Below are 27,837 nucleotides of genomic sequence, written 5' to 3' on the forward strand. Positions count from 1 at the left end.
TGGCAGGTGCAGGACTGTGAAAGCCCAGCTCTGCTGCCTCAGAGCTCCCCAGGGAAGGGTCCAGCTGAAGCTGGCTTCTGTGGGAATTTGCCTTACAGCCACCTTTTGTTGGGTTTCCTGCCCTTTCCTCCTCCGCCACTCCTCCTCTGCTTACTGATGGTTTCTCCTGAGAGCCCTTCCTTGATATGTCACTTGCATAATCCTCAATTCAGGATCTGCTTCTTGGAAATCCATCCTGAGACAGAAATCCTTGAAGGGCTTGTGAAAACATGCTCCTCCAGCCCAGCCCCACTCCACCCCACCCCGGAGAGTAAATGCAAGGGTGATGAAAGAGGAGCATCTGACATAAAGGTCCCCGTGCTTAACCACTGAACCCCACTGTCTCCAAGTGGATGGGTCATTCCGCGTCAATCTGTAATGCAATCAAGAGCCTGAGGCTGGGGATTGACCAGTTGGAGAGAGTGAAAGATGCACCAGGCAGAAGTGAGGGCCCAGCTCTGCAACAGATAAGTTGGGTGGCCTAACTAAGTCAGCTGTAAGATGGGAGTGAAGCGAATACCTGTCTCCTAGGGTTATGGTGCGGGTTAAACGAGGAAATCCATGCAGAGCTCTTAAGCCATCACCTAGGGTATTTTAGGCACTCAGTAAATGTTAGCTCTGATTATTAGCCTGCATTTTCTCATAGTACTTTGTGGGTGCTTCTACTTCCTGTCATATCATTGTCAGGTGTGTGTATGTGTGTGTCTCCCTTTATACAGTGAGACACTGACTGGCAGGAATCATCTTTGTGAGGAATATAGATCCCATGGGGCTTGACCAGCCATTTTGGATGCCAAAAATTCAGTAAATTCCTGTGAACTTAAACAGCAGTGACCTAGGGTAGGAGGTGGGGAGGGGGTGGTAGCAGGGAGCAAGGAGGAGAAGGAAGGGAGAGAAAATGTTATTCCCATGGGTGGGTGGTATTCCTTTCTTGGTTAATCTTGGGGCAAATAACAACATAATCCTCAATGACAAAGAGCCACACAGAGATCGCAGACCCACTAGGACTGTCCTTCACCCAAGCTCAGATAACACTGTGTTTGAACCACTCCTATGGCACAGCCTATAAGCCTGTGTCATGCGGTTCTGTGTGTTCACGGTCTCTTGAGTGCAGGAACAGGCAACTCTGCAAGCCCAGAAGTCATCAAGCCCTCGTTCCTACTCCTGTTCAAGGAAAAGAAGACAAGCTGGCAGAGGAGGAAGAGCACTGGCTTTGGATTCAGATCCACTCGAATTTTAATCTTGGTTCTGTGTGATGTGCAGCGAGCCCTTAGCTTTTCTGAGCCTCAGTGTCCTCATCTGGAATTTAGGGATAGTAGTAGTGCCCATCTCCAAGGAGCACTGTGTGGATTAGAAGTAGTGCATGAAAAGTCCTCAGCAGCGGATGAGACAGCCCAGGGGAAAGAGAGCCCCACACCGAGAAGTCAGGCTTGCAGGTTTTAATGTGTCATGAGCGGTCACAGAGCAGTCTCGAGGGGACCCTCAGAGAAGCTGTTCTGACTTTTAGAAGCACTTCCTGTGGACAATGGAGGGCCCGGCTTCATCATACTCAGGCTTGCTGATCCACATCTGCTGGAAGGTGGAGAGGGAGGCCAGGATGGAGCCCCCGATCCAGACCGAGTACTTCCGCTCTGGGGGAGCGATAATCTGCAGAGAACAAATGTGGCAAGTCATGACAGGTTCCCCCTGGGAAGGGCAGCCTCCATGGCCAAAAACCGACAGGAGAAGCGTGCTAGGTTCAATTACTGCTCACGGTGTACTCCCTCCCACCCCCTCCTCCATGGGAAAAGGCCCTCTCCACCCTGGGACTTTTGGGCTGGGTCAGATGCTTGCTTGGCCAATGGGCTGGTAGTGAACACGGCACACAGTGGGGCTGGAAATGTGCTTGTGCATTTGGGCACATTTGCTTGCACTTCAGCCATCTTTATGGAAAGCTTAAAGGGCTGCTGGCCCTCCAGCCTGAGCCACTGAAGGAGAGTTGTGGACTTGACCTTAGCTGCTGCACCTGCAGTTGAAGCAGAGCTACTTAGCCGAGCCTGACCTTGGCCAACTCCCAGGGGACCTGCAGATGCAGGAACAATAAATGCTTATTGGGATGTGCCCTGGTGATGTCACAGTCTGTCAGTGGGCAATGGATGTTCTGTCCTTGCCTGGAGTCTGATGAGTCTAAGCCAGTCTGCCCAGACCCTGTTTTAAGCTTCATCTCATCAGCCACTTATATCTGAGAAGTGCTCAACTGCCTCCATACACAAGTATCCGTCTTTTCCACTAGGAGTTCTGAGCTTAGCCACGAGAAACTGGTCATTGTGTCAAACAACTTGGAATTCCATCAGGGAAAAAAAAGCCTAAAGGGCTGTGACTCTTCAATTAATTTCCCAGTTTCTAAAGGGTCTAAGAATTCCATGTTAGGGCAAACCAGACACTAAACTGAGTTTCTGTCCGTTAGAATCTCTCTACACATTTCCTAAATTGCCCCTATCATGGAACGGCAACGTAAGAAGCATATTTAGAAGTTATTGTCCAGGAGGGCAGAAGTCACCGGAGACTCTCCTTGAGCAGAGACCTCAAGGACTGCGAGAAGGACTAAGAAGGTAACAGGTGTTCACTTCTGGGCAGTCCTAGTTGTGAGAAAACTCCGGCTCGTCCTAGGCTGGTGATGTTGAGTCTCGGCTCTCCCAGACTCCAGAGCTCTGCTTCACATCCTCGAGGCTTGTTAAGTTCTCTCCACGAGTCTGCTGTCCAGTGTGCTTAGGGGACTCACACACTGCCTCTGCTCCCTGGATGCCCCCTGCCTGCAGTGCTCTTGTCCCTCCTCGTGTCTTTCTTGGGTTGCCCTTGCATTGACTGTTGTCGACTAATCAGTTCCTAAACTCCACGAAGGCCAGCACATATTGTCAAACGCAGGGCAGTGGCTGACAAGTTGGGAACCATCAGATCAAGAGTGGTCATGCATCAGACTAGGTGAACGGGGCAACCCAGGCTCACTGAACCAGAACCTGGGGGGCTGAGGCCATGTGTGGTGTCCTGACACATGGTCCCAGTAACAAGTCCTGCCACAGGGCTTGCTAAAAGCGCTGCTTCTGTGGCTCTGGGTAAGAACAGCCCATGGGATGTCACCAGTTTTCTGGTGGCTTGCTCTGCTTCCTCACGATAAGCACTTTCTCTTCCCTGGGGCAGACTTCCTAGAATCCTGAGAGAGAATACACTTCATCACATCAGGACTGCTTCCCGGAGGTGAGCTTTATAACTCTGGGCTGATTTGTTGTTTCTACTCTGACTCCTTTTCTAAACCTGTTGGCAGCACTCTTAGGACCCGGAAAAGTCCTGCATGGTTGCTTGGAAACCAGAGGTGGAGGAGCAGTGGTCGAGAGGCAAGGAGCTGTCATGAGAAGCAGTGTGGACGAGGCCAAACCAAGAGGGACAGCAGCTCAGAGGCTGTCCAGGAGCCAAGGAGCGTCCCTGGGAGTGCAAAGGGGCAGCTGGCCCTGTGGCCAAATGGACCCTCTTGGAAACCTTTGTCCTCGTCTGCTGAGGTCACCTCCAAGTCCTTCTTAAAATTTAAAGATGCTGTCGTGTGGCCTCCTCCCTTTCTTCCCCTCATTTACCCTCCTGATTTCTTTCTCAACCCCTTCAGTATCCTCTTCCTCCCAATTCTTTCAACCCTTTCTCATCTGACTTCCACGTGATTATGTTTGAGATCCATGCTAAGCGTCTCTCCAGCCCATCAGTGCCCAAGGAACATAACCTCCAAAAGTGGCTGAAAGGGGCTCCAGCCCGGGCTGACACTGAACCCAGGAGACCACCAGGAACCTGACTGTCATCCTCCTAGGCCAGCAGATCTCTGTGCAAAGAACAGGACTGGGGGAGCTGGGGCAAGACCCACCTTGATCTTCATGGTGCTTGGGGCCAAGGCTGTGATCTCCTTCTGCATCCTGTCAGCAATGCCGGGGTACATGGTGGTGCCCCCAGAGAGGACGTTGTTGGCGTACAGGTCCTTCCGGATGTCAATGTCACACTTCATGATGGAATTGTAGGTTGTCTCGTGAATCCCAGCAGACTCCATGCCTAGTGGAGATCATGGTATTTTAGTCAATGCCCATCGCTGCATAAACACTCACACCTCCAGCCTCTGAAATAATTCTTGTGCTATTGTCACTACCCTAGTGCAGACCCTTAATCACCTCCCAAAGGATGATGGGGTCAGACCCCCTTAGCAGGAGAGGTGAATATCTGGCCCGTGGGCCATATAAGGCCTATGAAATCACATGGTCTGACCCTGCCAAGGCAACTGAAGGCAGGACCCGAAATTCAACAAATCTATAGCAGGCTAGTTGGTAAGCTGATAATTTTGCAAATGATGTTATAAATATCTAAATGGTCCTTGGCAAACAAAAAGTTCCCCTCCTCTGTAATGAGTTATGGCCCTGCTTTTATTTTTTCCTTTTCTGATGAATCTTTCACACTGTTCCCTGAGGCATATTTCTAAAGGGACACTTTTGTTATATCATCTTTATTTTCACAAAATTATTAAGATATAAATCGCTTCCCATAAAAATCACCCTTTAAAATGTATAGGTCAGGGGTTGGTGCTGTGGCATAGCAGGTAAAACCACTGCCTGTAGTGCCAGCATCCCATATGGGCACAGGTTCAAGTCCTGGCTGATCTACTTCTGACCCAGCTCTCTGCTATGGCCTGGGAAAGCAGCGGAGCATGGCCCAAGTGCTTGGGCCCCTGCACCCATGCAGGAGACCTGGAAGAAGCTCCTGGCTCCTGGCTTCGGATCAGCCTAGCTCCGGCCTTTGTGGCCATCTGGGAAATGAATCAGCAGATAGAAGACCTCTTTATTTGCCTCTTTCTCTCTCTCTCCCTTCCTCTCTCTTTCTCTCTCTGTGTATGTGTGTGTGCGTGTGTGTGTAACTCTGCCTTTTAAATAAATAATACATCTTTAAAAAAAGTATAAGTCAGTGGTTTTCAGGGTACTCAGAGTTGTACAACCATCTCCACAATCTAATCTTAGAAGGTTTTTAATACCCTCCGAGAAACTCCATATGTTAGCAGTCACTCCCCAATTCCTCTCCAATCCTGCCCTAGTCCTAGGCAACAACTACTCTGGTTTCTGTCTCTAGAGATCTCCCTATTATGGACATTTCATATAAACCAAATCTCATGGTATGTGTCCTTTGGTGTGTCTGGCTCCTTTCACTTAGCACAGTGCATTCAAGGCCCATCCATCTGAGCACCACCTCAGGAATGGATTAAGGAGCAGGTTCATTATTGTAAGACTGGGCTCCCGATTATAGGATGAGTTCCACTGAGTTTTCTCCATGCCCCGAGCATGTTCACTGCCTTCCACCATGTTAAGAGGCAGCAAGAAGACCCTCACCAGATGCAACCTTTCAATCTTGGGCTGCCCAACCCCCAAAACTCTGATCTAAATTAGTCTCCTTTCTTTATAAACTGTCAAGTCTGTGGTATTCCTTTATAGCAACAGAAAATAACCAAAGTGACTTCATTCTCGTTTATTGCCTAATAGGATTCCATTTATGGTCATAGACATCAAATCAACTTTGACAGTCCCCCAGGGTCTGCAGGTTGACATCTAGCTACTGTAGCCTGGCATCAAGACCTTCCACAGTGAAAGGCCACACTTTTCAAACCAGCTCATATCCACCTGTCTGGCCTGATCTGATTCCAGTCTTTTTTTTGCAACATACTTCCATACCATAGACAGGAGGATCTCCTTAGGTACAACCTGACCTTGCTACACTGCTGCCTAGAAACTTGCAGGGCTTCTGCATTGCTGAGACAGTCCAGCAGCTCCTCCCTTCCCACACCACACGCACACACAAACTCTCCCATCATGACCCAGACAGAACCCGACCTGCCACATCTTCATGCCTTCACATGCACCATCCCTCTGCCCCGTGTGTCATTCTTCACTCGTTCTCTTTCCATTCCCGGATGCCAAAACATGATGTTCTTTCTTCAAGGTCCTGCCCAAATGTTCAGCTTCTCTAAGAAGTCTCTGCTGATTTCTTAGGCTGACAGCACTTCTTCTGTTCACTACCGACCACTTCCTGCACCATTTATGAGCCTTTGCTTATAGGTCAGTCTTTAAATACACTCCTCGAGAAAATAATTGTCTTCGTATGAAATATTGTATCTCACCCTTGTCATTGTCCTATCTAGTAGGTACTATTATCACTTGCATTTAATAGATAAGAAAACTGCAGTTTGAAGAAGGTGACAGGGTTTCAAGGGTAGGACCGGGTAGGACCCTCAAACCCAACCTCCTTACTGCTATGGACTCAATCCCTGTATCCCATGTTAAGTGATCCAGAAAACATTCTGATACATCTGTGTATTAACCTCATTCTTCATTTCAAGTTTACTCTCCTCTCTGCTTCTCCTTAATCTTTTATTTAAAATTAGATTTTGGCCAGCGCCGTGGCTCACTTGACTAATCCTCTGCCTGTGGCGCCAGCACCCCAGGTTCTAGTCCCGGTTGGGGTGCCGGGTACTAGTCCCGGTTGCTCCTCTTCCAGTCCAGCTCTCTGCTGTGGCCCAGGAGGGCAGTAGAGGATGGCCCAAGTGATTGGGTCCCTGCACCCGCATAGGAGACTGGGAGGAAGCACCCAGCTCCTGGCTTCAGATCAGCACGCAGCGCCGGCCGTGGCAACCATTAGGGGAGTGAACCAATGGAAGGAAGACCTTTCTCTCTGTCTCTCTCTCACTGTCTAACTCTGCCTGTCAAAAAAATAAAAATAAAAAAAATTAGATTTTACAGAGTTATATTATTTATGTTGTATGATTTATGTTTTTGGCCCTTTCTGGAAAAACATGAGGTATGTGTAAATAATAATCAGGGGCCGGCGCTGTGGCATAGCAGGTAAGGATGCCTGCAGTGCCGGCATCACATATGGGTGCCAGTTCAAATCCTGGCTTCTCCACTTCCGATCCAGCTCTCTGCCATCAGCTGGGAAAGCAGTAGAAGGTGGTCCAAGTCCTTGGGCTCCTGCACCCGCATGCGAGACCTGGAAGAAGCTCCAGGCTCCAGTCTTTGTGGCCATCTGGGGAGTGAACCAGTGGATGGAAGACTTCTCTCTCTCTCTCTCTGCCTCTGCCTTTCTGCAACTCTACCTTTCAAACAAACAAATAAATCTTAAAAAATTGTATCCACAAATCACATTGTATGTGCTACAAACAAATTAAAATAAAAAGAAATTAACAAGAGCTGGGCCAGCGTTTAAAAAAAAAAAAACAAAAATAAAAACAATGAGCGAGTGTCGGGACGCCTGATGCTTCTCCCATCGTCACCCGCCCCTCGCTCCCGCCCTCCGCGCTATTCCATGAGCAGGAGGTCGGCATCTCACCTATGAAGGAGGGCTGGAAGAGGGTCTCCGGGCAGCGGAAGCGCTCGTTGCCAATGGTGATGACCTGCCCGTCTGGCAGCTCGTAGCTCTTCTCCAGGGAGGAGGAGGAGGCTGCTGTGGCCATCTCGTTCTCAAAATCCAAGGCCACATAGCACAGCTTCTCCTTGATGTCGCGCACAATTTCTCGCTCAGCTGAAAGGAGCAGAAATGACAGGAAGTGGATCCTCAGCTCTGTTAGTTTAGTTGTTCCTTTTGATCTCCATGAAAACCTCCTCTTGACATCTACTTTGGGTTCAGTCTAAGGTTGATGAGAGAATTGTCCCTGGAGCGCTTCAAGGATCTCCCCGTACAGAGCTGATTTTTCTACACCTTTCTAAAGTGGGAGTCTGAAGTCTTGAAGTCAGACTTTGCATGGGATTTTCTCCTCCTCTCGTCACTCTGTCCTGACAAGGGCTTGGTGGCGGCCTTGCACACACACTTCCAGTTTACACTCAGACTGGTGTGTTGTGATCTTAGGGAATCTAGCAAGGCCCCCTACCTAAAAACTCCTCTTGCCCAAGTGAGTCACATGTCATCTTCCCCTTGGAAATGCAGACCTAATTCTTTCCACGTGTCCTGAGATGAACCACAGGTACTCCTAGGCAAGAAATGCACCACCAGATCTTTCCTGTCTTTCCACCCTTTAGGCCCTAGTGCTGATCCTGGTATGGGTCTGGACAGAAGAGCAGATCCCTGGGCAAGGAGGGAGCGGGATCAGCCTAGCGCTGCTCAGAGCAAGTGGGCCTGAGCTTGCACCACCCTCCCTCCCATGCCAGAGCGTTTGCTTGGGAGCTTTCCTCTTCATCACAGCTGTCTTGACCAACTGGCGTCACCTAGGGGCACAGCCTTCTCTTAGGAGCTTCCACTCTGCCCCAGGAGAGTCCGAGGACACAGGGCCACAGAATTCTCTTCTGTTCCGAGAACTTCTAGACCTAGCTCAGATTTAGCTGTGAGTTCAAGTCAGAATGAGGAAAGTGACTGGACACCTGTGGTCACGAAGGAGTAGCCTCTCTCGGTGAGGATCTTCATGAGGTAGTCAGTGAGGTCGCGGCCAGCCAGGTCAAGGCGCATGATGGCATGTGGCAGGGCATAGCCCTCATAGATGGGGACATTGTGGGTGACACCATCCCCTGAATCCAGGACAATGCCTGTGGACACAGAAGGTAGGATTTATGGAAACCACATTCTCACCTTACACACATCTCTTTCTGGCATCTGTTATCAAAATAACCTTCAACAACCCTGTTTTCCTTTAGCAGTTAAGAAAACTGGCCCACTTGGAGAATCATTAATCATGTTTTTTATTTTTTGTGTTTGTCAATTTTTTTTCTCTTAAATGAAACTGTAGGACTCTGAAAAGCAAATAAAATGTCTCCTTTTCTTGCATTTCTTTAAGCACATTCATGGTGATGCACAATTGTTGATTTGCATTAAATCTAGACTGAGCATGGATAATTTACACATCCTTTAGAAGTCAAACTAACACATATGCACATACAATCAGAATGTTAGATCTGGAAGGAGCTACGAAAACCAGGCAATGTGAATAAAATTAACATTATCTACTGATGAAACTTTCAGCAAACCATGAGAGGAAGCAAGATTTCTCAACATAAGAAATCCTTTTTGGGGGCAGGCATTAGCCTAGTGGTTAAGACACCCATATCCCACATTTGAGTCCCAGCTCCACTTCCAATTCTAGCTTCCAGATAAGGTGCACCCTTGGAGGTGACAGGTAATGGCTCAGGTAACTGAATTCCTGTTACCCACATGGGAGACCTGGATTGAGTTCCTGGCTCCTGTCTTTGGCCCTAGCACAGTCCCAGCTGTTGTAGACATCGGAGAATGAACCAGCAGATAGGAGCGTGCTTGTTCTCTCTCTCTCCCTCCCCCTCTCTGCTGTCTGTCTGTCTCGGTCTCAAATAAGAGAACACATAAAGATCACCTTATTTTGTTTCCCCGAGTATCCTTCTATATCATGGTCACCAGCTGATATACCCACCATCACAGATTCTGCTGTTGCCACTTCATGAGGCAGGAGCATTGCAATGTTGTTGGCACACGTGTACAAACTTCTGGAATGACTGCTGCGAGGGAAACGGCCCTCAGCAGATGTACTAGCTAAGGGTAGTTCACATAGATTCTTTCCAACCATACTGGCTAGATTCATATCTGACATTCCATTTGGCAATTCCATCTAATTTTTCTTGGTCTTTGGTGGTCCCTTTGATCCTTCTGAATAGGGAGCCTCTGCAGGAGCTCAGATTCTCCCCACCTCCCCTGCACTCAGCAAAGGGGTGGATTACAGGGCTACTTTACACACCTGTTGTGCGGCCGGAGGCGTAGAGGGAGAGCACAGCTTGAATGGCGACGTACATGGCAGGGACGTTGAAGGTTTCAAACATGATCTAAGAAAAATGAGGAATGAAAGATGTTCTGGCAAAAATCACAGCATCTCTTGGCTTACAGAATGGTCTTTAATCTTATTAAAGGCAGGAATGGTGTCAATTTAGTTATCCCACTCCCACCTTCCATTGGGCCTGGCATGGTCTACACATATTAGCAGGTCCTCAAAAACAAAACAAAACAAAAGAAAACAAAACCTCACTTGCATTGAGGTATATAGTGGAGACAGTATCTGGCCAAGCATTCATGTTGTGTTCTTGTACTGGTGCACAAGTCTTCCTGGCTCTTACCTGTGTCATCTTCTCCCTGTTGGCCTTGGGGTTTAGTGGCGCCTCCGTGAGCAGAGTGGGGTGCTCTTCAGGTGCTACCCGCAGCTCATTGTAGAAGGAGTGGTGCCAGATCTGGTTGAGACAAAAGCCACATGAGCCCTGCAGACTCGTCCAGGAGGTTCAAAAAACCTGACTGCCATGCCTACCTGGAAGAGTGGGCCCAATGTTGTCCCGTGTTGGGTTGGGTTTGGAGAAGAGAACTGTCAGCCCTGGGCATCTCTGGTTGACATCCAGAGGGTTTATTCCTTCTCAGCAGAACCAGGGCAGGACCCAGACCTTGAGCTAATACACTCTGTGTGTTGATTTTTTCCATTTGACCCTCTCTCTTCTTCCCTCTTCTCCCTTCTCCGCCCTGCTTTGGGTGCTTAGGCAGAGGCAGGGCAGGCACATGGCATCACTGAGTGTTCATTTCTCTCTGGTTTCTGGCTACGTTTGGCTGATGGAAGATACTAGTAGAAGTTAGACCATGGGAGGGGAGAGAGAGAGAGAGGTCAGGCACTTGTCCAGAAGTGGTGTGGCCCTCCACAGAGGATCTGCTCACATCCATCTATTAAAGCAGTCCATCTGTTTGTTGTTGTTGCTTTCATTTATTTATTTGAAAGGCAGAGTTAGAGAGGCAGATGCAGAGAGAGAGAAAGGTCTTCCATCCGCTGGTTCACTCCCCAAACAGCCGCAACAGCAGAGCTGGGCCAATCCAAAGCCAGGAGCCAGGAGCCTCCTCTGGGCCTCCTACATGGGTGCAGGGGCCCAAGCATTTGGGCCGTCCTCCACAGCAGTCTATCTTTTAACCAGCTTCCAGAAAACTGCATACTGTCTCCTTCCGGGGATCTCACAGATGTGCTTAATCTCAATTTTCATTATTATTGAATGGCCAGGCTAGGCGTTAGACCAGGATTTCTCTACCTCAGCACTATGGCATTTTAGATTGGAGAATTCTTGATTGTGGATGCAGACCTGTGCATTATGGGATCTTAAGCAGTACCACTGGTTGCCACCCACTAGGTGCTAGCAGCATCTGTCCAGCTGTGACAATCACAATGGTCTCCATCATTGCCTAATGGGAGGAAATCAGCCTGGGTGACAGCCACTGCTGTAGAAGTCTCTTCTTCCACCTGCATCCCGTTCCCTCTTCACTGTTCTGGGACAACCAGACGGCAATGGTTCTTTCAGAGACCGGACAAAGAGTGGCAGGGACATGGGGCTTTGGTTCCTTCAGAAGTGAGGTATGGGGCTGGCACTGTGGCGCTGTGGGTAAAAGCCAGTTTCAAGTCCCAGCTGCTCTACTTCTGATCCAGTTCTCTGCTATGGCCTGGGAAAGCAGATGGCCCAAGTCCTTGGGCGCCTGCACCCGTGTGGGAGACCCGGAGGAAGCTCCTGGCTCCTGGCTTCAGATCGGCGCAGCTCCGGCTGTTGTGGCCATCTAGGGAGTGAACCAGCGGATGGAAGACCTCTCCCTCCCCCCTGCCCTGCCTCTGCTTCTCTCTAACTCTGCCTTTCAAATAAATAAATAAATCTTTAAAAAAAAAAAAAAAGCAGTGAGGTGCAGGGTCACTTGGTTCCACTGGACCCATGTATTTATGGACTTTGCTAGGATGGTGCTGAGTGCGATGAGGGCAGAGATGAGTGAGACTTGACGCCCAAGTTCCTAGTTTCAGATGGCAGAGGAGAAAGACAGTCAAAAAGACAAAACACAAAGAAAGGCACAAGCCACATTTTAAGTGAAAGAAGAAACTCATTATATCGGGGATCTGAACGGGCTTTGAAGGCCCAGGAAGGTATCCAGAGGCTGCAGAAGGCACCTGAAGCTGAGGATGTGGCCCGGGCAGAGGCCCTGGACTCTGAACATTCCATAGCAGTGTGAAGGACAGCAGCTGGCCTCAACGAGGGACGCCACGCTCCCAGCCCTGTGCTTCCCAGGCGCCCTGCCTCGGCATCATCTGCGATCACTGTGACAGGTGTGGGTTCCCAGGCTCTGAGCCAGACCCACACAGTCAGCGTGTTTGGGTGTGGGCCTGAGCATCTGCACCTCATGTCATCTTCCTGAGCTCTTACAAAGCACCTTCAAAGTGAGAGACACTGGTAATTAAAGAAACCAGAAAAACGTTTTTAAAAGGAACAAAACCTCCCGTGTTCCTGTCACCTAATAAGAGACTGCTAACATTTTGATTTTTTTTTCCTTTTTCCTTATCTTTTGTCTTTATGTATTTTTGAATTTGTCATTGTTTTTATTTCATATCTTTTAATTAACATATTATTTGATTATATGGTCATGTTCAAATTTGCTTTTATAACATACTCTCCCTTTTCATTGTAAATGTTCTTTTTGATAAATGGAACAAGCATATTTTTAATACTCACACAACATTTCATCACATGTATTTTGTCAGTTACTACTCATGGTGTTTTTGATCTTTGCTTATAAATAGTTCTGTGACAGTCTTTGTGCTATCACATTTTCTTTCTTTGTATTCAGGATGTTCTCCAAAGAAAAGAATTCTACAAGTGCAATTACAGGGCTAACGGACATGGTAACTGGAAAACCTTTTGACTTCTTTTACCCACAGAAAGGCACTCTCCTGTTCCCTTGGGAATGAGAAAGTGGCTGATTTGTCCCACCCTGACCTGAATTCAGTGTTCTCACCCTTAAAATAAGAAATAATTTGATAGATAGAATTCATACTTGTTTTACTTTGATTTTTTTTTGTTCGTTTCATGTGTTTCAAAGAAGTTTAAATTGTTTTGGGTAAAATTTTATGTACTTTCTCTTTTGCAAATTAGCTGCTTGCCTCCTTTGTTTATTTGCTTGGGGACACTTCATATTATCAGCTGGTCTGAGCTGTTTGTACTAATCCTTCAATGCATTTGTTGGAATATTTTTTGCATTGCATTGTTTTGATTTTTAATTCCACCTCCACAATTGTTTTGAAGCAGTCTTGTATGCAAGGACACACATAATATGTCTTATTTATTTATTGAGTACTGACCTGCCTTGAGATTATATTAAGTGGCTACCTAATTCAATCTCTAAGGCAATCTATTGAAGAGAGTATTTTTATCTGTACTTCACAGATATGTAAATTAAAGCTTAAGGGGTAGGATTTGCACCCAGATCTCTCTGTGCTGACTCCAATATCTGTGCTCCTACTCCCACCCCACCCCCCCGCCATCTAATGTGAAAGCTGCTGCATTTTATGTACTTATCTCACATTCAGAGTGACTGAATCTGGGTTTAGGGAAAACGGTAAGTGAATCACGGATTTCAAATCCACATTCTCCATTCCCAGTTGCAGTCAGCTCAACAAGCCCTCTATCACATTTCCAAAGACTGGCATTGCAGAAACGAGAACTCTCAGACAACTGTCAGCAGAATTGATCAAAAGAATATTAGAAAGGCTCTATTAGCATTTTGCACACATGGTTTTGTTTATGACAAACGCTACCATTTAAAAATTGCCTCCCCTGCATTTTTCTTTTACAAAAAACGCTTCTAGAAACCCCTAGAGAGCCCCACTTAAAATGTTCATTAGCGAATCATCATCATAATACAGCATCAGTGCACTTATCTGAAGCCATGACAGGGAAAATAAAAAGGAGAGAGGAGCATTCGCCTCCCCGGAGGCAGCATCTGTGTTTCCAAGAAGGGCGAGCGGGCGAGCGAGCGAGCGAGTGAGCGCCGGCTGCAGTGAAGCTGCACAAAAGCAGCAAGCCGGGAACTAGGCAGGGCCAGGGAGTCAGGGCCCTCTGTCGGTTCATCAGGAGTTCTCAAGATGCGCGAGGAGGTGAGTGACACGAGCTGATCTGTTTTTAGAAAGAGAAGCTTTGCAGCAGTGCAGAAACTTAATTGGGTGAGTAAAGGCAGGAAACAAAGAAATCAGGAGGAAGCCATCCCGGGAGCCCAAGGAGAGAGGTTGGCAGATGAGGTTGGAGAAGTGGTCTTGGGGACGACAGGAAGGAGAGAGCGAAAGGGCTGACCAGGCACAGCAGCCTGTGCAAGGCCAGGGTCAGGAGGATGTGTTGCCTTGGAAGGGAGCGCCATACGGGAGTCCATCCACATACCTTCTCCATGTCGTCCCAGTTGGTAATGATGCCGTGCTCAATGGGGTATTTGAGAGTCAGGATCCCCCGCTTGCTCTGAGCCTCATCCCCCACGTAGCTGTCTTTCTGGCCCATTCCCACCATCACGCCCTGCGAGGCGGAAGGGAAGAGGAGTGGATCAGCAGAGGGCCCCCACAAGGAAGGGAAGGTCAGGGATGAAGGATTAGGGTGGGGAAGGAGCACTTCTTCCCCTGGAACAGGACACCAGGGAGTGTGGAGGTGACAGGAGGGATGGGGAGGGCTTCTTGTTTCTCTCTAAGACAAAGTCCTTTTATGCAAAAAAATCAGAGCCCATCCATCCACCTTCCCTTCACCTCACCACCCTGCAAAGGACTTGTACCTGACCTCCTTAAATACCCTGCACTTGCACCTGTACATCTCCAGATCTCTGCTCTGCTCTTTTCCACCTGCTGGAGTCTCCCTTATCCCCAGGTGGCCCCTTTTCTAAGTCCTCCCCTTCCCAAGTCTTGTTCACATCAATTCCTTTCCTGCCTCTTTGCTCCTCTGCCTCTGTCTCAGCCATCGATCTCCAAGTGTGTATGTGTCGTCGTGGAGTTCAATTTCTCACAGATATTCCCTCCTCCAATGCTGAGATCTGAGTTAGGGTGGATGGCAAGTGGTGAAGGAATTAATTTTCCAATCCTAAACCAAATGTAGAGCATCATTGTATGCTAGCTGTATATCAGTTTAGGCCTGGCTATTTCTATTTAAAGGGTCCTGCTCTACCAATGAATCAGAAAAATGTCCCCATCCCCAGCACAAGTAGTCACACATGCACAGCTCAGCAAAGCCTCCCCACTGCAATGCTCTCTCCTCAGGACTCTGGGCCTTGGATCCAGGGGAGCACACACCTGATGGCGAGGGCGGCCCACGATGGAGGGGAAGACAGCCCGGGGGGCATCATCTCCTGCAAAGCCTGCCTTGCATAGGCCAGAGCCATTGTCACACACGAGCGCGGTGGTCTCCTCTTCACACATGGTGAGTGTGGCCGAGTTGCTGGGGACAAGAGCACCTTGGGGTTTGGAGAGAAGACAACTAGTCAGTCATTTGTTAAATTACTCTGGAGACGGTCTCTTCAGCGATAGCAAATTCCCAAAATAAAGTGTGTCACCTATGATCATTTATGGGATTTCTTTATTTTGTTTATTTGAGAGGAGACAGAGAGAACTCTTATATGCTGCTTCACTCCCCAAATGCCCACAGTGGCCAAGCCCAGCCAAGCCCCAACCGAAGCCAAGAGCCAGGAACTCAACCCAGATCTTCCATGTAGGTGGCAGGATTCAATTACCTGAGCCAACACCTGCTGCCTCCCCAAGTCTACATTAGCAAGAAGCTGGAGTCAGGAGCTGGAGCCAGGAATTGAACCCAGAAACTCTGATACGTCTTACCCACTAGGCTAAACACATGCCCTTGATTTCTTTTTAAAGCACAAAGCACTGTCTCTCTTATGATTTTCTACTTATGGATATAAATGCACAGCAAAGTGTTCCAACAGACTGATGCCCGTGACTGCCTTTGTGTGGCAAGGAGACTGTTTCTTGTAGTTTATCTGATTAAAAATCAGCAACATAACAGACCATAAGGCAGAAAAGATGCAGTGGTTATGGGTGAATTGCAGCATCCCAAGAGTAGAACCACCTTGGAAAGGAAGGGATTTTACCATGGGACTCCCTCCCTGCTGCCTCCAACCGTGGAGAAAACGAATTCCCTCCCCCAATGCTGAGATCTGAGCTGGCATGGATGGGAAATGGTGAAGCAATTCCTTTTTCCAATATCTGCTCAAGTTTCCTTCTCTCTCTCCCTCCCTCCCTCCCTTCCTCCCTCCTTCCCTCCCCTCCTGCCTCCCTCCCTCCCAAGTTTCAGACAGCAGCTGACAAACTCCTGGCACTTGGGGTTGAGGCAAAAGTGACAGAACCTCGGAGGCGGTGAGCAGCTCTGCATCCAGCCTGGCCCGCCCAGGGCAGGGTTGGGTGGGCGTGGGGAAGACCCCAGCTGAGGGGTTGGGGAGGCAACTTCCAGAAATCCAGAGCACAGAGGAACAAGAGGCTTGGAAAGAGGAGGCAGCTGCGAAAGAGGAAGACTGGGGTGCGAGACCTCAGCGGCTCTGCAGTGCAGGGGAGGGGAGTGGTGCTGTGGAACCCCATGGCCCCAGCCCCCGGGGTCCTTCTGCTGACGCTGGACAGAGAAGCCCATGACCAAAGCAAAGAGGAGACAGTGCCACAGGCCTAGGAACTCGAGGCCAGAGGGGCTAAATGGAGACCAAGCACAAGTTTTTGTTTAAGACTTAAAGGAAGTCCTTCCCCAGTTATTTTTTTTTTTTATTTGACAGATAGAGTTAGACAGTGAGAGAGAGAGGGAGAGAGAGGGAGAGAGAGGGAGAGAGAGGGAGAGAGAGAGAGAGAGAGAGAGAGAGAGAGAGAAAGGCCTTCCTTCCATTGGTTCACCCCCCAAAATGGCCGCTACGGCCACAGCTACGCTGATCTGAAGCCAGGATCCAGGTGCCCCCTCCCGGTCTCCCATGCGGGTGCAGGGCCCAAGCACTTGGGCCATCCTCCACTGCCCTCCCGGGCCACAGCAGAGAGCTGGACTGGAAGAGGAGCAACCAGGACTAGAACCCGGCACCCATATGGGATGCCGGTGCCGCAGGTGGGGGATTAACCAAGTGAGCCATGGCGCCCCCCCCCCCCAGTTATGTTTAAAGTTGAGCATGTGTTAGGTGAACAACTTGCTGTGATTTCCTAAATCCAGCTTCACTTCTGTCTCTGCTGCTTCTAGTGGCCCCGTGGCCCTGCATGGAGCCCCAGCGCCCTGCCCCAACTCACAGGGCTCAGACCAGGACGTCCTTGTGGACACCACAGGCAGGCTTCTATACCTGCCTGACTCCTGTCACTCAAAGGTGTTCAGTAAGGGGCCACCGCCAACCTGGAGGCAGCGCTGCACCCCAGGGCTCCACTCCGGGTCCTTTTGGGACATTTTCACTAATGAACTGGATGAAAATGAGGCACCCGGGCTCATCGAAATTCCAGACAGAACACAGAGCTGGGAGAGGGAGTAATGCATGCATATGTTGGAAGGAAGGCTCAAAGGCCAAGAGGACAGAGAAGGCAGAGGAAATGACCTGAATGAAGCTAGATCACTCCTGATGCGAGAAATACGAAGTCTGACACGTCGATCTCAGTAGCACCACGAGGACAGCTCTCGTGTGGCGTCTGTGAGCAGGACGGGGAGTCCTGTTGACGGCCAGTGGTGTGCTATGGCCAGGATGAAACCTGCCCCCACCGCTGGCTGAGGACTGTGTCCGGTTCTTGGGGCCACCCTTTCTGGCCAAGCTTCAGAAGTGTTTGCCAGCGTCAAGTTGAACCACTTTTCCATGGAGGAATTTAAAAACCCTTCCCAAAGGCCTTAAAAAGGTGTATATCTTTTAATATGACCAAAGCCCTTCTAAGCATTTATCCTTGTGAAACACCCCGGGGTTGAGGAAAAGATTTGTCTGAGAGCCTGTATGCCACAGGTTTGCCAGAAGTGATCAAAATCAGAAACCACCTTCAAGCTGAAGACAGGTATTGAATACTAAATAAATTGATTTGTAAATTAATTGCCACACCATGGAGAGAACAAATGTGCAAATATGCAATACAATGGAAAGGGTGCAAGTTGCCTCGTTCCGTAAACATAGCCGTGTACGCGGTGTTTCCACTTGGGGTGTAATAATATACATTATCTGTTTCATCTTTACAATGGCTCTGAAAGAAGATATTTTAAAGTCCCATTTTACAGATGTGGAAATCAAGTCACAGGGAAGTTCAAGATCTCAGCCAGAGACCTCCTAGGCTGGGAGAGGCTGGCCTGGCATCACCCGGGACCCGCCCGAAGCCCGAGCGTGAGCCTTCCTTCTGCTCTCGTGAAACCGCCATAACTTCTCCATGTTTGGTGTTCTTGCTCTGCCTCTCTAGAGTGGTTGGCGGCCAAAGCCCCACAACAAAAGATCAGTGTTCTTCAGTTGCTATCAGTCTCCGAGCCCCTTCCATACCAGGACCATATCTGGCCTACATTCAGAACCCCAGCACCTAATTCAGTGTTTGCACATAGTAGGTGCTCAACAAATGTTGGATGAGAGCCCCACCACCCAAGAGGCCCCCTCTCAGGCACGATATAGCCTGTATTTGGGCTCTCACAGTCCCATCTCTCTGTGGCTGGGCCCACGCATCTGAGCCCCACGAGCACAGTTCTCCCTCTGCAAGTATGCTGCCCTGTGCTAGCCAGTAGCGGCCCACGTGGGGGGGAAAAACCTCGAAAGCTAGGAGACAGCAGAGAGGCAAAGCTGCCTCTCCGCGACTGCCCCGCCCAGGGTCCCTCAGCGTCCCTCTCTCCTGTGTGATCTATAGCTCAAGTCTGTCTGGCTTTTCAATGAACCCTTTTGTCTCCCGCCTGGAGCTGCCCCCACACAGGAGGAGAGAGAGCCGAGGCAAGCCACAGAGCGACTCCAAGCTGTCAACAACGCGGGTCGGCAGCACTTCAGGTGGTTTTCAATCTGCTTTCTCCAGGGCAGAGCCAAAGGAGAAGTGAGGGTGGTGAAGACAGGGCGCGGGCTGGCAGCCGGGCCCGGAGCCCCCGCGGGGTCGGCGCTGCCCTGGGAAGAAGGACTTTTCCCTGGCGTCAGACACCGGCAGTGCCTCTGCCAGGAGAAATCCGAAACCTTCCTCCGCCGCTGTCTGGTAATTTGTGGCTAGACTTGGGCATGTCAGCTGAACGGGAGCCAAAGTCACTGCGGTTTCCTGGGGTCACACCGCGCTGCGCTCACTGGAAGCTGAGCGGGCGCTCCTGGCTCCTTCCACACGTCCCACATCTGGCCTTCATTGGGGCTCTCACCAACTCAGAAGCAAAGCTTTCATTTTTTTTTCTCTCCCAAAGGCAGCCAAAACCCAAAGACATAATGAGTGCAATAATTTGCTCACTCACCCACCTCCCTGACCACCCCCAAGTCAGTGAGGACAGAGGTGTAAGCTCCGCCCTCCCAAACTCCAAAGGCACCCACTGGGTCAAGAGCTCTTCTCACCTCTTCTCTTCCGGCCCTCCCCTCTCTTGCGTCCCTTTCTTGTGTCCCCGGTCTGTGTATGTCCCTCCACTCGTCCTGTGTTTCCTCCACTACGAAATGGAAACGGTCATGTCTCTTTCCAGAATGATGAATCAAATGAAATTATGGAAAGGAAAGTGTTGTATAAATTGTCAGTCAAGATAGGCACATTCAAGCCTGTTTTTGCGCAGCCTGCAAGCTAAGTGATTTTTTTTAAAAAGTCTTTAAATGGTTGGGATAAAAAGCAAAAGGAAGATAATATTTCATGACCCATAAAATGTGAAATTCAGATTTCAGTGTCTGTAAATAAAGTTTTGTTGGAACACAGCCACACCCACTCATTTCTTCTACAGAAAAAGCATCCGCAGGTTGGAGCCTCTCACCCTGCAAAGAACTGGGTGATCAATTTCGCAAATCAATGCCTACAAAGGCTGCATGCAGGTCCCAGACTTCAAACAATAGCTGAGGACGCGTTTTTGGGTGATGGTTTCAAATGACATGTTGGCGGCTGCCTATTTGCCTATACACAGGATCAGAAAACCTGGAAGAAAGAAATCATCTCACAAAAACACTGCCACGGTGGACAAACCTAACAGCACTTCTAATTAACTCCAGGATATCTTCGCGGAGTCCCCACACACTTATTCAATTAAAAACCACTGCTGGTAGTAGTGATGCTGACCCTCGGGCACCTGCTCTTGGCGCCTGGTCTTCTGGCTCTAACAAGGGTACTTCAGGAAGTTTATGGGCAAAAAATGAATTAAAAGATAAGTTTATTTTGGTGCAAAAAATTTGAAATCCATGGGTAGTTTTTTTCGTGGATTCTCCGTGATTTTCTGAATTCTCCATGGATTTTCTGAATACCTGGCATTTGTATGGATTTCAAAAATTTGCATCAAGATAAATAAACTTAAAATCCCATTTCCCAAGAGCTTTGGCGAGGCCTGTTATAGCTGTGCCTCCCATTCATTCCCCCAGCTCAATTCTAGTCCAGACCCCTCCTCCTGAGCTCCATATCACAGAGCCAGCTGCCAGCTGTGCATCTACTCCATGCCTCCTGGCATCTCAGCTCCCCCAGGACTGCTCTCCTCATCACTGCAGCCTACCTGGAATTTCCTCTCTGAGGGTTGCACCTCTCACCCTGGGGCCTCCCACTTCCCACGCAACCAATCACCAGCCCCCTTTACTTCCACCTGCACGCCACCAGCACACTGCACACCCACACACTGCAGTAGCGCTCTTGTCCTGTGCTGTCCACTGTCCCCACAGCTGCCAGAGCAGTCCCTTCGAAGGGCCAACCTCTTGCACTCACAGCCTCCCTATGCCTAAAGTGTGACCCGAGACCAGCAGCCTCCACCTCACCTGGGAGCTTGTTAGGCACCCAAACGATCAGCCCAGCCCATTCCCCAGCCTGCTGACCCAGACGCTGGGGTGGGGTGCAGGACAGTGTGCATTAACCAGCCCTTCAGGTGATTCTTACAGAGACAATGATGCACCAAAGGCCTCCTGTTTGCACTTTCTCACCCAGTCCCCTAACTGTGCTGCCAAGTGGGCAGTGTTAGCATTGTCCCCATTTTAGCCCCGAGGAAATCAGGGTCGTTCAATCACTTTGGTAGCGGCCCGTGTGACTCCAAGGCTTTCACCAGTCTGTCTCAGCCAGCGGATGCTCATCACGACAGTGGAAGGGGCCTCTTGGTCTCATCCTCCTCTTAATTCCGTGTGCACACCTGTGTGTGTGTGTGTGTGTGTGTGTGGTAGGGGCCATGGGGGCAACTGCATTGGCGCGTGTCTTCACATTGGGTGTGAGTCTTTTGGACCCATGGGTTACCATTCCTAGGTCCAATGCCCTCATCAGAGAATTAGATGCTCGTACCCTCTCTCCCCTACCAGTCCCTTCCAGGCCTATAAACTGTCAATGCCACAGGACGCTCGCCCCCACTCACCCCTGACTTTCTCCCCCCCGACCCACAGTGACCCTTCAGGAACTGAGCCACGTGCAAATCAGAAGGAGAGGCCCACCAGGACGGGGAGAAAATACCCTTCCACTGCTCCCCGTACCAGGGCCCTTGTTGGCCCGGCTTGAAACACCCTAAGAAGAAGTTGGTTTTCTGCAAAGCATCCGCTCGCCTAAAACAGCCTCCCAGACGTTCTGATCCTGACCAAGGACGGCCCGGGGTCCATGGGCCCTGGCCGGCGGAGCAGGGCTTGGCGAGACTGAGACATCGCGTCCCAGATGGCCCTCCTTCAAGGGCAGGGAGCAGGGTTCCAAGCCGTCCCTGCCCCAGGAAATGCCTTTTCCTGGCAGGCAGCAGTGTGCTCGCCTGCGGGAGCCGCTGCCCGCCGAGGGCCTTGACGTCTGACCTGGGCTGGCGTCACAGAAGCCGGCTGATCTGGAGGCACCTCCCGCGCCCCAGAGGCCAGGCGGCCCCGGAAAGGAGGAGGCGGCAGAAGCCGTCCCAGTACTCACCGAATGACCGAGAGGTCCTTCTCCCAGCGGCCGAGGGCTGGTGTGTCTTTGGCAGAAATACCAGAGCAATATAAAACCCCAGAGGCGGATCTTCTTTAAACAGAGTCCCTAAAAAGGCCAGCTGACGGTGTGTTAGCAATATTACCATATAAGGTGGTTTTTTCAATAAATCGGCCTTGGGGGGTGGGGCAGGCGGGGTGGGTAGAGTGAATTATCATTTGAAAAATGTATGCAAAAGGGCTCCAGTGCAACAGCCCCGGTGCTGGTGGATTTGTTCCTTTTATGCTGCACTTGCATAAACAAAACTCACACCAGGCCTTATAAGCTGCCCAGAGTGAGACCAGAGGCAGCTCTGCTCCTGGAGAAAGAACCATACCAAGAATGGCAGTGGGTCGCCTCCCTCCACACCCCCGCCCTCGGGCCCAGCTGCCCCCGCCTGGGTCTGCCGGGGACACCCAGGCAGTGTCCCCCAAAGGGGTGCCATTGGGCCTTGGCCTGCAGGAGCCTGGAGGAGCTGAAAGCCAAAGGGAAATGCCCCGGGGGTGGGAATGATATGCTGGTGCCCCCTCACTGCCCCGTGCCACAGGCTCCTAACCCCTGGGCTGAGTTACCTGGGGGCCTCCACAGAACTTCCCTCCACCAGGCCGTGACAGGCCCCGGGGCCAGCTTCAGGCTGGAGACACAGCTAATGAGACTCACGAGCCTGAAGGGTTTCCCACAGTCCCGTGGTTCTCCTTGGTCTTTTTATATCCCAGGTGCTCTCCCGGGTAGCTGTTTCCTCTCCCACACCAGGAGCTACCAGCTCTGTGCACAGTCACTCCCAGTTGCAAGTTCCCACAGTCTCAATACCTCATGCCTGATCCAGACAAAAGTGATCGATTGCCTATTGACATCCCATCCGGATGATTCTCTCTGACTCCTTAAACTCAGCATATCCAAGCCTGAAATTGTCTCTCTTACCCTCAAAGCTGCTGTGCAGGGGATCAGCTTTTGGTGCAGCTTTTAAGACACCATTTAGGATCCCTGCTTCCTGTATCCAAGTGCCTGGGTTCAAGTCCTGGCTCTGCTTCCAATTCCAGTATCCTGGGAAGCAGCAGGTGATGATGGCTCGAGTAGGGGCCACCCATGTGGCAGCCCTGGATGGAGTTCTAGGCACCCGTCTTTGGCCTGGTCCAGCCCTGGTTGTTGTGGGCATTTGGGGAGTGAACCAGCGGATGGAGGATCTCTTTCTGTCTGTCTTCCTGCCTGTCAAATAAAGACAAATTAAAGAACAAAAAAACCTGCTGTGCCTCCTGAGTGTCCTCCCCACATGTCCTTCCTCTCAGTTTTCCAAGCCAGAAGCCGGTCAGTCTAGAACCCTCTCTCTCCCTGGTGTTCCTGTCCCCTGGGCACCCTTCCTGGCAGTGCGGCCCCCAGGCCTGCCTCTCCCTTCCAGCTTCAGGCTCTGGTCCTGTCTGGGCCACAGTGAGGCACAGCTCCCCGACTGGTCTTCCTGACTCAGCTCCGCCTTGAAACCTTGCTGCTCCCAGAGACTGGGGACCCCCAGAAGTCAGCATTTGAAATACAAATTCCCAGGCTTGCCCAGACCCACTGAGTCAGAAACCACCACCTGTGCCTTAGCCACCTCTGGCCAGTGGGGTTCCCGTGAGGCCTTTTGCTCCACACAAGCAGCACAGGGTCTCGAGGGGCCCGGCGCCCTGGCTTCCCCTTTAACTGAGACCTGGGGCAGCGGGTGTGTGGATAAGATGCACCCTCTGCCGAGAGAACCCAGCGGGAAGGTTAGGGAGGCTTTCTCTGCTGGTCTGTGTTTGCCCCTCGGGCAATCTTGACAGCCTGAAGTCTCAAGCCCAGGTCCTGTGGGAAGCTTTTTTTGAGGCTTTTGGGGTCCCAGAGAAAACCTCACGGGAATCCTGGCAGGAAGGAGGCTCACTTCCCGGAGCCAGTACCGCGCCGAGGGAGGTGAGCAGCCCGGCTGGGAGGCTGGGATGAGTGCTGGCTGAGGCTACAGAATGAGGGTCATGAACTCCCGCTCCGGGTCTGTCTCCCAGGGGAGGGGTGAGGCCAGGACCGGGCCGGGGTGCCAGCAGATCTCCAGGGGGCCTGGTCCATGGCAGTGTAAAGGCTAGCTCAGCCTCCTTCCAGTCCTCCAAGGCTGGGGCCCTGACTCAGATGGGGACACCCTCCCTTGTGGATAGCCACAGGCTAGTTGGGACGATCAGCTGGTAAACAGTACAGAGCAGGCAACAGAAGGGAATGGCTGTGATCCAGGATCCAAGAAGCTTCACCTGTTATGCCACACCAGCCCCAGAAAATCCATTTTCTAAAAATACACATTTTTGAGGCCAGCACTGTGGCATAGCAGGTGAAGCTGCCGCCTGCAGCACCAGCATCCCATACGGGTGCCAATTTGAGTCCCAGCTTCTCCACTTCTGATCCAACTCTCTGCTGTGGCCTGGGAAAGCAGTGGAAGATGGCCCAAGTCCTTGGGCCTCAGCACCCACGTGGAAGACCTGGATGAACCTCCTGGCTCCTGGTTTAGGCCTGTCCCAGCCCCTAGTTGTTGTGGCCATTTGGGGAGTGAACCAGTGGGTGGAAGACCCCTCTCTCTCTCACTCTCTCTCTCTGTAACTCTGCCTTTCAAAGAAATGAAATAAATCTTAAAAAGAGAGAAAAGACTTTCCCTATAATCCCACACAGACCTGAGTTAGACTTGACCACTGTTGATGGGAGAATTTATTCTATAGGAAAGGCAGGGAGACAGGGAGAGAGAGAGAGATCTTCCATCTGCTGGTACACTTCTCAAATGGCCACAACAGCCAGGGCTGGGCTAGCTAAAACCAGGAACGAGGAACTTCATCTGGGTCTTCCACGTGGATGGCAGGGTCTCAAGTACTTGGGCCATTATCTGCTGCTTTCCCAGGCACATTAGCAAGGAGCTGGATGGGAAGTGGAGTAGTTGGGACTCAAACCAGTAATATGGTTACTCTCTTGAAGTACAGTAACACACCTGTCATATCCACAGCTGCTTTTTTTTTTTTTTGTGATGAGAGCGGCTAAAATCTACTTATTCAATAAAACTCCCCTAAAACAATACAATTTGTTAACTGTAGTCCCTTGACTGTTCATCCTACAAACCTGCAATTTTGTCCCCGTTGACCTACATCTCCCCTCTTCCTCCCCTGCCCCTGGTAACCACCAATTTACCCACTGCCCAAATCAGGTGTCATGTACAATCTCTCAGTCAGTCACCTTCCCATGCTAAGCACGGCTCTGACAAAGCTTCATGCTCCCTGTCTTTGTGCCGTGTGTAGGAGAGCATTCCCCAACTCCTAACTGTGCAGGTATTCACCCCGCTCGACTCTGTCACTGGTCATTATTTCTCTTATTATACTGAAATCTTTATAAACCACAAGACAGGGCTCAAATTCCCTGTCTCCTGTGTTCTTCAAAAGCATTTATTAACTAGTCAACATCATCTACTAACAAGTCAACACCATTAATTTATCAACAATGTGTCACTCTCTCCATGATTTGAAATGTCCCTCTGTCCATCTCTGATCTTTTCCTACCCATTACCTGATAATTTTAAATATAGCTTTAGGGTTTATTATCTTCACTCTTTTTCTGATATCATCACTCTTCTTCAATCATTTCTTTTTTTAAAAAAATTATTTATTTATTTTAAAGGAAGAGTTTGAAAGAGAGCAAGAGAGCCAGAAAGATCTCCCATATTCTGGGTATTTCCCCAATTTGCTGCAACAGCTGGGGATGAGCCAGGCTGAAGCCACAAGCCTGGTTCTCCCATGTGGGTGGCAGGAGCTGATGTACTTGGGTCTTCTGCTGCTTTCCCAGGCGCATCAGCAGGAGGCTGGATTCGAGGTGAAGCACCTGGGACTGGAACTGACACTCAAATGGGATGTTGGCATTGCAGGTGGTAGCTTAACCTGCTTTGCCACAATGCCAGCCCCTCAAACAATTCTTGGTTATTTTTCTCATTTATTCGCCCAGAGAAACAAATCATTTTGTGAGATTCTTTCATCCCATCCTTTGAAAAAGTTGAGATTCTAAATGGAATTTGCATGTTAATTTAGACTATGTTTATATTTTTACATTATTGGACATAATAGTTCTTTCCATTTGTTCAAAAGTTTATGTTCCTGAACAACATCTCAGAGTTTTCATCATAGGGATCCTGTACAGTACGGAGATAACTTTGAAACCTAATCAGCCTGTGAAGTAAAGACACTTGTCCTTTTCCCACCTCCCTTGGGGATGACCCCAACCCAGGAGGAAACAGGTTACACCCTCTCCACTTTCCAAGTGTGCTGAGCCTTGGGCTGGCTGGGGAGGTCCCCAGGATCAGGGCTCCCATGATGCCCTCTCTCCCGCCTCCACACCAATCCTCCCTGGCAAGCAGTGGGTTGTGATTCCCCAGATCCCTAACCACATCCTGGGAGACCAGAGAAGCTGGGGGTGGTGCTGATAGGGGGAGGGGGCCTGACACGCTTTACAGCTGTCGTTGGCAGCCTCCCCACTGGATGGTCCTTTTAAACTCTACGCTCAGGCCTGCTTACTGGGAGGGTAGCTTTGAAATGAAAGCAGGACCCTTCCCCATTTTGTGATTAGCGACTATGGTTTCCTGGGAAAGGTTTTAACCTGTAGGGACTCAGTCAAGTCAGTGCTCTTAGAACCCTTTGCCTACCTTTCAGGTAAGACAAGGACAATACTTAGGGGCCAGCACTGTGGCATAGTGGATAAAACAGCCGTGTGCAGTGCCAGCATCCCATATGGTACTGGTTCAAGTCCCAGGTGCTCCTCTTCCGACCCAGCTCTCTGCTGTGTCCTGGGAAAGCAGTAGAAGATGGCCCAAGTCCTTGGGCCCCTGCACCCACATGGGAGACTGGGAAGAAGCTCCTGGCTCCTGGCTTCAGATTGGAGCAGCTCTGGCCATTGTGGCCAATTGGAGAATGAACCAGTGGATGGAAGACCTCTCTCTCTCTCTCTTTCTCTCTGCCTCTCCTCTCTCTCTGTGTAACTCTTTCAAGTAATTAAATAAATCTTTAAAAAAAAAAAAAAAGACAAGGACGTTCCCTGGAACACAGTCCCCAAAGGAGGGTCTGGAGCAAACCACGGGACTAAGGCCTCATCATTATTACTGTTATCGATAATTGCCATTTACTGAGTCATGCATTACTTTATTTAGTCCTGGCATTCTTTGCATTTTAAATTATTGAGGAGTTTGAGATCAGAGAGGGGAAGTAATGTATTGAATTCACACAGCCGGTGAATGAGGAAGCAAGGAATTTATCCCGAGTCAGTCTAGAGCCAGAGCCCGCCTCACACGCTCTGCCTCCCCAGGGCTGGGGCAGAAACCTCTACCTGCCACTGGGTGTGAGCTGTTGGCGTCATCACCTGTAGAATTTGAAGGGGAGGTGCTGATTCAATGGCATAATACAAATTAGAATCCATTTTCATTTCACAATGCCCCTGCACGTGAGCGCTGTGCTTTTCCTACCTTTGGTTTAAGAAGAATTCTTGGGTAGCCAAAATCATCAAAATCAAGTGAAGAAACTGAAAAACCAAAACAGGAAGAGCCCACTCAGGAACTCATAAAAGTTAGAACTTAGGGGACATTGTTCACTGTCTCAAAAGTACTTTATTTCACTAATACTGGGGTGAGAAAAGGCTCTGGCTGCTAGCTCTCCCAGCAAGGGCAGCCTCCGGAAGAGTTGTTTTGGTTGCTCTGGCAAGTGAGTCTGTGTGAGGCCGAACAACGGAACAACACTGAGGAAGGCCACTTCCTCCGGCTCTCACACAACAAGGTCAAGTGCCCCAAGTCTTGTAAATATGAGGCCAGTCTCCAACTAGAACTCAATTATGATCTTTCATAATTGTGCAGACAATTTCCAAATTTGAGCTGCAAACAGCACCCATAGAGGACTTCTTGCTTCTAGAGCTGTTCATGCTTGTCTGGAACTCTGGGCTCCAATCCTCAGTTTAATCTATTTGTGTAT

At 49.9% G+C, this 27,837-nt stretch overlaps 1 protein-coding gene across 2 annotated transcripts; it reads right to left on the reverse strand.

Moving 5' to 3' along the window:
• Positions 1 to 1,463: 1,463 nt before the first annotated feature.
• Positions 1,464 to 21,867, reverse strand: ACTG2 (actin gamma 2, smooth muscle). 2 transcript variants are annotated; one of them, XM_070068907.2, is made up of 9 exons: positions 21,824 to 21,867; positions 15,134 to 15,294; positions 14,244 to 14,372; positions 10,149 to 10,259; positions 9,776 to 9,860; positions 8,439 to 8,600; positions 7,414 to 7,605; positions 3,923 to 4,104; positions 1,464 to 1,686 (listed from the first exon to the last, which is right to left on the reverse strand). In XM_070068907.2, the coding sequence occupies exons 2-9, from the start codon at positions 15,257 to 15,259 to the stop codon at positions 1,543 to 1,545; spliced, it is 1,131 nt and encodes a 376-aa protein (XP_069925008.1). In that variant the 5' UTR covers positions 15,260 to 15,294; positions 21,824 to 21,867; the 3' UTR covers positions 1,464 to 1,542. The 2 variants fall into 2 exon arrangements, with proteins under 2 accessions (XP_069925008.1, XP_069925009.1); XM_070068908.2 differs by lacking the exon at positions 21,824 to 21,867 and adding an exon at positions 19,339 to 19,448.
• Between the last annotated feature and the right edge of the window lie 5,970 nt (positions 21,868 to 27,837).

The sequence above is a fragment of the Oryctolagus cuniculus genome, chromosome 2 (assembly GCF_051225735.1).
Source record: "Oryctolagus cuniculus isolate XC-2025 breed Fujian yellow rabbit chromosome 2, ASM5122573v1, whole genome shotgun sequence".
NCBI lineage: Eukaryota > Metazoa > Chordata > Mammalia > Lagomorpha > Leporidae > Oryctolagus > Oryctolagus cuniculus.